The following is a 10,994-nucleotide window of genomic DNA, read 5'->3' on the forward strand; positions in this document are numbered from 1 at the left end:
ATGCAGGGATGGCATGCGCCGCCCAAAGCCATACTCCGGCAGCTGGCTAGGCTCCAAGTGGCAGGATTGCCATACTGCAGCCCAAGGAGGCCCCTGGGATCCCAGGTAAGGTGGCTGGAGCCAGCACTAGGTGGGCTCCAGCTTCCCCTACCCCATCTGGGGTAATCTGCTGCATACCAGAGGGTGCATGGCACAGGTGTTCCCTAGGGATGACCAGCAGCAGCACAAGGTGCGCCACTGCTTTTTGCCCCTGGGGAAACAAACGTGTACACTCATGTGGACGTGGCCTGTGAGGCATTCATGGAAAGGATTCTTCTCAAAAGATGGACCCAACTTACTGGCTTTCTATGACAAAGGATGGCATGGCCGATAAGAAGTTTAAACTAGGAAATGTGCGGCATAAGATTGGAGAATTTTCTGTAACTCTACAATAGGAGAGGTCCCCGTTGGATATACAGGGCGAGAACTATCAAGTGAGACCAGGGATAAAGGAACACAGAGGGCAGATGAATGGAGAGCAGTGAGAAACAAGAGCAGAAGTTAGGCAGGTGACATAGTAAAGGGAAAAGCTATACCTACCATTCCAGCTAGGAAACTGGATGAGATCAGTGAACTAATGCGAGAAGCCTGGGCAACAAAAGGAAAGACCAGAACTACTGGTGCAGGACATGAACTGTATTATTATAGGAATTATAAAACCATAATAAAATAGCAGTCATGTCTGGAACACAGGAGTTGAAGGATGTGTACAGTTCGAGAAAGAAAAAAAAAAAAAAAGAAGGAAAAGCAGTCATGTAGCACTGTGCATTCATGACGCGATTAATTAAAGAAATGAGACAGCACAGTATGGATAAAATAATCTGTTTAGGTCAAAATCATTTTGGAAAGTAGTGTTAAATGTCTGTTACAGACTCTCTCCTCCTGGACAGATCTGGAGATTGCTGTCATGTTATTACAGAAAATAGTACTGAGGGCTGCATTGTTATGAAAGACTTCAGCTTCCCAGACGCAAAGTAGAGAACAAATGCTGCTAATAATGGCAAGACCTAGTTATTCCTGGATTCAAGAGCTGACAGATTTCTTCACTAAGCAGTCACTAAACAAACCAAAGGTTTGCCAACTAGGCTTTTGTATGCATTGAAGATGTTACAAAAAGAGCTGGTTTCAATCAAGTGATCACAGCAGATTCAGTTTAAATTAAGTGGAAGACTAAACAAAAATCAGCCTGTCACTTTGGTTTTTGACTGCAAAAGGATAAACTCTGAGAAACACAAAGGGTAATTAGCAAAGACAAGAGGAGTGATGAATTCAACAACCTAAATACAAAGAAAGTTCAGATGTTCACTTAATCAGACATGTAAAAACAATCTCAAGCAGGGGGAGAAACTTGTAGGACGGAGTTCAGACCTACCTGAATGACTAACCACCCCAAAAGGATAATAAGCATAAGTAGAGAGGAAGGTAAAGGCAGTACAAGGAAAGGTGAAAAGGGCTGACTGGCAAAGAAATCTACACCTTTGAAACGAGGAAAGCAGAGGATAAATGAGAATTGTCAGAAATCAATATGAATCAGATCTTGCAAACTGCAGGTTCACTAGTCTGACTTCAATAGCACTCAAGGCTTCCAAATGAATTTTGAAGCAAAGAATGAAGGCATCAAGGTAAGAGAAAAATGGGACAGAAGTGACTTAAGTTTACTTACAAACCCATCCAACTACCTCCCTTTGAAATAACTGAATTTCTAGACCAATGTGGGATAAATGCATTTCTCTCTGTAAAACATTTGGTAACTTTCAACACTGGTTAAGCTGAAAAAGATGGGGATAAGAAATGTGCATAAGGACCTGATTGTTGAAAACAGGTCCTACTAAGCAAAGTCTACAGCTAAGGGGAGGCTGCAAGCTGAGTTTCTCAAAGATCAGGGTCTTGGGTCCAATTTTATATTTTTTTCATTAACGACCATGGCACAAGAAGTAGGAGTGCTAAGGGAATCTCCCAGTGACACAAGATCAGGAAACAATGCCAATACAAGAGGGCTGGAATGTCATAGGGAAAGAAATGGATGACTGGAGTAATAGGAAGAACAGGAATAGTATAAAGTACACGGTCATACACATAGAGACAAATAAGAATTTATGCTATAAACTGGGGAGTTTATCAGTTGGAAATGCAAGGCGAAGAGAAAGAGCTTGATGCATTAGTTGATCACAGGAAGTATAAGCTAATAATGTGATGCAGCTGTGAAAAAGGCAAACGTGATTCAAGGAAGTGTCAGCCAAGGCATTTTCAGTAGAATTAGGAAGGAATTCATCCTCCTGTACAAGGCACTGGTGCAGTAAGCACAAGGGCCCACTATGGTCATGAACTGACAGACAGCAGATTTAGGCTAGATATCAGGAAAAACTTTTTCATGGTAAGAGCGGCCAAAATTTGATATGGGCTTCCAAGGGAGGTGGCGCTCTCCCCTCCCTTGGGGGTCTTTAAGAGAAGGCTGGTTAGGCATCTGGCTGGGGTCATCTGACCCCAGCGCTCTTTCCTGCCTAGGCAGGGGGCTGGACTTGCTAGGGTTGGAAGGGACCTCAACAGATCATCATCTATGAATCTATACTTGGCTCTGTTTAAAAACAGCAAGAAACAATCCCCACTCCTGATAGTATACACCAAGGGTGAAAAGATGGGGAAAGGGTTGTTACCTCCATTTAGGTTCCAGTCTCTCCAGAAGAGTTACAGAGCTGGAGCCTGGGCTGCAGTCACACAGGAACTCTGGGGGCAGACTGAATCACCCCCTCTAAACTCCCAGCCAGGTGCCTTAACTACAAGACCAGCTTTGCCTCATTTACACTGCTCACACTTGTCAGTGGTAAACAGGCAGTTGTCATCTGGAGACCCTGGATAAACCTACTACTATGCCAGCACTGGAATTGAGGGGGGAAAAAAAATTCCAGAGACATGCTCATTGCACCATATACTCATGACCAACATAAAACAGGAAGACAACATATCAGAGCAGTAAAGAGGTTTTTTTTGCTTCTTTAAGATATTTGAGGAATCTTTGTTCCAAGACTCATTCTGCTTTGCTCATGCAAGTACCAACAAGAAATGGTCCCAGTAATTCTTAGCATTAGAAAGACAAAGACGATGGGTGCAGGACAAATGCAGTATTACAAATGATCTTCACTGCCAAAAGGAAATAATTTCCTTCCTTGATCTACAGCAGTTCCACAATTGATGCACAGAGCACTGAAAGTAAAGATCCAACACAGTCCAGGAAAAATGTTGTTCCTTTGCCACTGCTCTTTCCAACACACTTCTACTCAATCTCCTGTTACTTGAACAATTTCCCTTTTCTTACACCCTCTCTCCCCCATCTTCTGATCCTTACTTCTTTTAATTCTTTCCTACTTTACTTCCCTGATCCCTCTTTTTCCTATGCCCATCCTACTTTCTATCCAATCATTCTTTGGAACCTGCTCCATTTGGATGCTAGGCTCATTCCCAAATGGGATTTCCTCCTACCACTTCCAGCAGCCTGCTTGCACTTGTCTAATTCTTTCCTTTCAGAGACATAGGTTTCTGCTCTTTGGTAAGCAAAAGGGGGGTTAGACCTACAGTTTTTGTTTCAGAAAAGCAAGGGCTGCAGTGATCAAGCAATAGCCCTGTAATACATGTACCACTCACACACGTTAGTTATAAGCTTTCAATGGTCATAGTAAGCATTAACAAATTAATTAATCTGCAACACCCTGTAAACTTTTATCTTCATTTTACAGATAGAAAGACTGAAAAAAGAGAATTAAATGCTTTGACTGGACCAAAGAAAAAGTCACTATCTGAAAAGAGGGTAGTGCTTCAAAGTTCTTGGCTTCTAGATGGCACAAAAACCACTTAACTATATATCTCGTAAGTGATTTGTAGAACGTATGAGCTAAAGATATAATTGTCTGAGAATTAAGACCTGAGCTGCTATAGTTAATTCTGTGCTAACTACCAAAAGGGCCAAAGAGAAACAGAGAGCAGACTCGATGACAAAAGGACGTGTGTAAAATATGTCCTTGCAGGCTAAGAACATTACTGGATTCTTTTAAGTCTTTTACTCAATGCTGTGTAACAAATAATTAGCTAGGAAGGCTAGAAAGAGGATTCTTTATTTGATGGCCAATTTAAAAAAAACCCAATTAATTTCATAAAAGAATTTCTGCTAAAGCAAAATTTAAGAGGAGATGCATGCTGAAAGAACAGCTATGTCATATTATTTTAAAGACCGCAAATCTTTAGTCTAAAAAGCCACTATTCAATTCAAAATCTAGTTATCTAATCTAGCTACCCAACTGATATATTGGTGCACCTATACCCTACATGCCTTATTTCCATCTTGAATCTTCTACTTCCACCACTGAATCTTAGCATGTCTTTGTATACTAAATGAATGGGCACTGTGGTGTCAGAAATCTTCACTTTTCCTGGACAATTAAAGACCACAATAAAGTTACCTCTTACTCTTGCTTCTACACAACTTAGATCTTTCACAGTAAAGTAGACACAAAAAGATCTCTCTGGGTGATATAGTAATTTTGGGTATTACCCATTAGTAGATGACAATATCCAGAAAAAAGTGACCTCTGTAAATTAGGATCTCTTAATTAGCGCCAGAAACTTACTTTTTCCTCTTGGTTTTGATTTCCTTTCTGTCACTTTTTCTCCAGTGATAGCAGCAAGCTCTGCTTCTAGGTCTCCTTCATCACCGCCTTCTAAATCCAGCAGCATTTCATCAGGATTAAAATCTACAAACAGCCCCAGCTGAAACCAAGGGAAAATATTCCAGTGAGAACAGGGACCAACTTAAAATATCAATCCACCTGCACTGCTTAAATATCTCCATGTATTTTGCATTCAAAGATAACATGGATATCATGTTGGAGTTCTTAACTATGATGCCCTATAATCTGACTACTAATGCAAAGCAAATACAGAGACATACATAAATGAAACTAGGTACACTACTCAAGGGAAGCAGTGAATAATCCTTCTGAGGTGGACACTAAGTTGCCCACAAGAGGATCAAGTATGTGAAATAATAGGTTAAAATAGTTTAGTAACACGTAGGGTAACAGATTTCAGCAGGAAGATTCCAACAAATCTAAAAGAGTAACTTATATTTATTACTCTTCATATCATATAACTATGATAAATGAGCACTGCAAAGACTTTATCTTCATCTCTCTTTCAACAATCTATTTAAACAAATTCAAGGCAAAACTCCGTTAACTAGATTCTATGCCTGGAAAATTATAACAAATTTATAAATGTTTCATATATAGACTCTAATTATTCAAGGGGTTGTTCTTATAATCAGGGTCATCTTCTGTTTGACTAAATAAGATATGCGTACAGTCATAGATACAAATGTTCCACTGCACAAGGAAGTGCAGTCAAGGGAAGAGCCAGCAACAGTTCAGAACCACATTACAACAATGTATAGTTGCTAAGGGCAGGAAGCGAACACCACCAAAGCTAAACAAAGCTAAAGGGGGAATCAGGTAAGAAGAATACTATACAAACTATACTCTGGCCAAAACCCTAGGGGTGATTCTCCTTTTCCTTCAAAACATGCCAAAGGAGGACAAAGACTACAGTGCTCTGTCTCTTCTAACAGTGGTTCTCAACCATTTTTGTACCAGGACCCATTTGTAAAACATCAGTGGCCAGTCCTCTTGATTCTGACCGACTGCCCCCCACTCCCAGGCCCCAGCCCCACAGCATGTGGGGTAGGGAGTGGGTGTACAGGCAGGGAACTGCATGTGTGGGGCATGAGCAGCATAAAGCACCCCCTTGCAGTCTGAAACTCTGCCAGCCTGCAAGAAAAAAGCCAGTTTCCCACATTCTTTTCCTTTACAGAAGAATCTATTTTTAATGTTTGTTGGTCCATTTTTAAAGTCTGTTTGTGACTCTTTCAAATATTCTTGAGACCCACGGGCTGAGAAATGCTACTGTAAAAGATGGCAACTCTGGAAGTCTAGTATTCCATGATATTAGAGCACTGATGCTCAACCAAGGTGCTGCAGCATGTGCAAATATGATTCACAAGTTAAACCCAGGTTTCAAATAGGAATCCATAGTGTTAAAACCATTCTGACCTGCTGTGATATTTATGAGTTTGCCACAACAGAAAAACTGCTCTATTTTTCTCTGCAGTTAAAAAGGAGTGAAAAGTAAGAGATGGCATTTTCCGAGAGGTGCCTTGAGACTACTGAGGAGTGTCTCAAGCCTAAAAAGGTTGAGAACCACAGCATTAGAGTACTGGTTCAGTACCGATACAGAGAAAGAATGTCACCTACTGAAAAAATACCACCACTTCCTTGAATGTTGCTTGTCATACTGTTGCTCCAGCTGAACTTAGACTTACAGCTGAAAAATAAGTGTCCAAAACAGTGAAGCTGAAATTATCTACTGTTATTTAGCCTCCACCTGAAGCTGCATAAAGGAATTGTAAACAAAAATGCTGCTGCACAGCCCAATACATGCATACTGCATGCGTGTTAATTTCTGTATGGCAGAAAGTTCTTCGGATTCATCTGATATTTTTTATTAGATCAAGTAAAATAGTTGTAAAAGTTGTTCTTTGCAAGCTTTCGGGTACAAACACTCTTCTTCAGGCAGAGGGAGCATCTGCAGTTTTATTGTGCTCTCTAGATGAGATTTGTTCTATGAGAAACTTATAGACAAAAAACCCCCAGTCTCAGGATTATTTGTGATAGGATTAAATCCAGAAACAATGTTCCACTTCTGTGGCACCTCTTATTCAAGGAACTCAAAGTGCATTATAACTATGAACTGAGGTTAATTCACCCCTTTGGATTGGGTATTAATGCAAGATAGCATGATGAAGAACATCAGGCACAGAACAGAGAGTCAGTAATTAATTTGCTAAACCTGGTATTACCCTTGATTCGCTATGTGACTCTGGATAAATCAGTTAATCCCCAGCAGTATGGCTACTGCTGCTACTCCTCTCTCTCTCTCTCTTCCAGATAGACAGGGAAGAAAATGGAGATTTTTGCCCAATGTTTATTTAATGCTCTAAAGATACAAAGCTCTATTTAATAATGCGTACCCTTTACAAATGAGTAATTAAGGGCAGACGTGTGTGATCTGCTCATTGTCACGTTACAAACCACCTGTAACGTCAGCGTTCTGGCTCCAAGCTCCTCACTGTCACCGTAAATTAAGCTTTTGCTAAACTCATCAGGTATCAAACAGGTATTTTAGGGAAAGCATGGGGAAGCACTTCAGACTGACAGAGAACAGTGCATAGCAGATATAATGTAAAGCAGTCCACAGCAGGGATCGTTTGTAAATTAACAAGATACTGGAAAATACAGTGCAAGAAACTAGCCTCCATTTGCCAGGAGGCCTGAATATCTTGTCTGTTTCAAAATCTTGGATTTACTGTTCAGTCTTTTAACTCCTTTGATTTTTTTCCACTTTTTGCATCTTTTCTTGATAAAATGTAAGTAACATACATAAACATATATTTAATTCTGAAATGTAAACTGTAGTACAGTACTAACCTGATGGTGGCATTATGGATGCAATAACAGACATGCAGTTAAAAGAAAGACGTATTTCTAGTTCAGCTCATTGGAAAAAACACCCACACACAACTACTATGCTCTTGGAGCTGTCTGATTCCAGCTTACCTGGCTGCATTAGGGGCTTGACTGAAAATGGGTCAACTGTAACCCTATTATAAACATATCAGTCCATAGTTTCTTCGTCTAACTTCCCATCTTTCCGGCTTTTTCCACTTCAACCTCCCTTTCCTATCACCACAAGTCATAGCAAACATCGCCATATTTACCCGATACCAAGTATATTTGCTTTCCTATCTCACACTGACTTTCAAGCTCCTTCTCATTTTTAAAGCTTCACCTAAAACTATTCCCTGACAACTCCATGCTATCTCCAGGCACACCCTGTCCCCTCCCTAGTCTTGCACCTGGATTCCGTCCTGATTGAGCTCCAGCTCTCCCAAGTCTAATCAGCATCTAGGGAGATGCTAGAGAAATTCCAAAGTGGCTTCGGCACAGCCTTATCTTGGGGATGAGTCATCAGGCAGGCAGGCAGGCAAAGAGCAAGACACTGAGACAACAAGTCTTGCAGCAGGTCTATTTCTAATCCCTCAATTGCTGCGATAGCTGGTGTCACCTCCCTGCCATTGCCAAGGAAAGACCCACAAGGTTGGGGAAAAGCAGAGAACTCATTAAGCAGCAGGCATCGCAAGGTCAAGGAGGGAGGGTGGCACTGCGAGTGCCAGTCTGGTGGTGTGAGACCTTCCCTTACCTGCTTCGCTGCAGCAGCTCCCTGGCCTTTCACCTGAGGGCTTTTCTTGGGTCTCCTGCCAATCATGATGGTTCCTGAACTTTCGAGGATGCCGCCCTTAACAAAGTGAGATGGAGGCACAGGTGAGACTGCAGACGCCTGGTGTGACACAGGCCAAAACCTCCCCAGACAGCAAGCCAGGCGCAGCAGTCTGCTGCCTGCCCAGGACCCCTAGGAGCTGGGCAGAGCTGTTGCAAGCACCTGGGCTGCAGGTCACACGGCTGGGGCTGACCCCTGGCAGCCACAGCCCGGGTGCCCACACCTGGGGCCACCGCTCCTCCCCACCATGGGCAGGGGCGGGAGCCTGACACCTCCCCCTACACACCACAGACACACGCAGGTGCACACACACCAGGCACCCCCCCACATACATCACACCCCACAGGCACACACACAGGTGCGCACACGCCAGACACCCACCCAGACACACCACACCACAGGCACACATGCAGGTGTGCACCCCCCCTCCCCACAGGCACACATGCAGGTGTGCACACACACAACCCTCCCCCCCAGACACCCCTCACACACACACACACGCAGGTGTGCACACACACCAGACACCCCCCCACACACACAGATACATGTGAAGGTGTGCACAAACATCAGACAACCCCCCGCATCCCGCATGCACGGGCAGGTGTGCACACACTAGACACACGCAGGCATCAGACACCCCCCTCCCCCGACAGGCAGGCAGGAAACATGACATCACACACACACACCAGCCCGAGCCCCAGTCCCACACGGGCCCCTCCCCAAGTGCGGGGAGGACACGCGAGCCAGCCCCGCGGGACGCACAGGCCGCCCGGGCCCACCTCGGCCTCCCGCCCGCAGGACGCGCTGAGGGGCCGCCGCGCCGCAGGCACCGCGCGTGCGCAGACGGGGCGGGGCCAAGCCGGGTCCCGCCCGCTGGGCGGGGCGGGGCGAGGACGCGGCGACTTCGTCCCGCCGGGCGGGGAGGCAGCACCGCGCGCTTCCCGAGCTGCCCGGCCCTGCTGTCAGCCGCCCACAGCCCCCCGGAGCACCGCCTGCCAGGCCCTCCCGCTGCACTTCTGCAGCCCCACAATGCACGTCTCGCAAGGGCCAACCCTCCAGCTGTACCTCCACAGTCCCATAATGCACCTGTTGTGGGATCCCAGCCCTCTGGCTGCACCTTCACAGTCCTACAACGCACCTGTCGCGGGATCCCAACCTTCCCGCTGCACCTCCACAGTCCCACAGTGCATCTGTTATGGGATCTGTGGCATGGCTGAGGTTTTGGAGTGGAATAAAAACAAACGAGCAAACCCCCCACAGCTTGTTCATATTTTTGCTCCTGTAACATCTGTATTTCAACTTTTCTGAAGCTGCTACAAAGTGTTTAGCCCACCACAAAGTCTTAGGGCATAAGGAAGCTGGGTTTCCACAGCTATATGGTAGGGAAGAAATTACTACGGCGGCTAGGATTGTAACGAACAAAGTCTTACTTCCCGGTCCCGTTTCTCATTATGAAGAAAATCTGCCACTGTTTCCACCTTGCCCACTTCTCCATTTCTCAACTCAGGTCACTTACCAGAAGCCAGCGCCAGATCTTGAAGCCTATGTCACAGCAAAACGTCTTTGCAGAAGTCATAAAACAGAGAAGGTGGTTTTAGTAAATTTCTCAATTCAAGTCCCTGTTGAAATCAATACTCGGGCACCGTTCATTGATCATATCACAGGTAATTCTGATTCTCCGACTGAGAATGGAAGTGAAAGGTCAAGTTGGTTCTTAGATTAAAAGAATTTCTCCAGGTCTCATTACACTCGTGCTTTCACCATTATTTCCTCATGTGCTAGCAAACTGGACACACTTTTACTATACCAGGGGGTGGTAACCGATGGCCCATGGGCTGGGGCTGGCCCGCTAAGCAATGGCCTCCAGCCTGTGAAGCTAGGGCACTGGCAGCAGCCATGCCATGGGTGGGGCAAACAGCAGCAGTGGAGCAGGAAGCAGCTGTCTGTCTTTAGGCTGAGCTCTGGTAGTTCAGCCCTCCACTCCTAAAAGGTTACCAACCTCTGCCTACGTGTTATTAAAAATGCATTATGAATAGTGTTGTTAGAACAGCACAGCTGGCAGCTCTCCCTGGTGGGAGGAAGGGGTGGAGAAGAAACTACCAAGGGCTCTTTGTATTAAGGTATCACTCTCTTCGTTTTGCAAATTTGCTATCTCTTTGTTACAGTAAAGCATATACTCCTTAGTTTTCTCATGCAGATAAGAGTAATTGCAATTTTTAATGATCGTGTCCTTGAGAAAGAGTGAGTTTGAACTTTTGGTAACCTGGAGAGCTTTTCTAAGCATGCATAATTAGCTAATGCATATAAGCCTATCCGCCCCGCATACTTAAGTAGTTAATTATAATGCACATGCGACAGATGACGTGATGTCATTTCATATATGTTTGTATAAACCGGAAATGAGTTGTAAGAGTTCCTGCTTTTGCACACGTGCCCAGGAGAGAGGGGATAAAGCCCGCTGAGAAGTTTCCCTCGCGGGCAGAGTGTGGTCTTCTGTCTTCGCTCTGACCCTATTTGCAAATATACCTTTTGTGTTGCTAATAGCGTGTTTAAGAGTTCTTCGCCTCCCGAGAAAC

General features: G+C 44.5%; 1 protein-coding gene across 3 annotated transcripts in view; it reads right to left on the reverse strand.

Moving 5' to 3' along the window:
• Window positions 1-9,328, reverse strand: part of CC2D1B (coiled-coil and C2 domain containing 1B) — a 53,326-nt gene extending 43,998 nt beyond the window's left edge. For 2 of the 3 annotated variants that reach the window (XM_090049217.1, XM_090049218.1), the window contains exons 1-3: window positions 9,198-9,315; window positions 8,341-8,436; window positions 4,659-4,797 (exon numbers count right to left, since the gene is read on the reverse strand). In XM_090049217.1, coding sequence (XP_089905343.1) covers window positions 4,659-4,797; window positions 8,341-8,406 — 205 coding nt within the window. In that variant the 5' untranslated portion in view covers window positions 8,407-8,436; window positions 9,198-9,315. Of the gene's footprint in view, window positions 1-4,658; window positions 4,798-8,340; window positions 8,437-9,197 lie in introns of all 3 variants that reach the window. The other variant, XM_090049219.1, reaches the window with a different exon arrangement.
• Window positions 9,329-10,994: the final 1,666 nt, after the last annotated feature.

Source organism: Crocodylus siamensis, chromosome 5, assembly GCF_052110815.1.
Source record: "Crocodylus siamensis isolate JL-2025a chromosome 5, ASM5211081v1, whole genome shotgun sequence".
Taxonomy (NCBI): domain Eukaryota; kingdom Metazoa; phylum Chordata; order Crocodylia; family Crocodylidae; genus Crocodylus; species Crocodylus siamensis.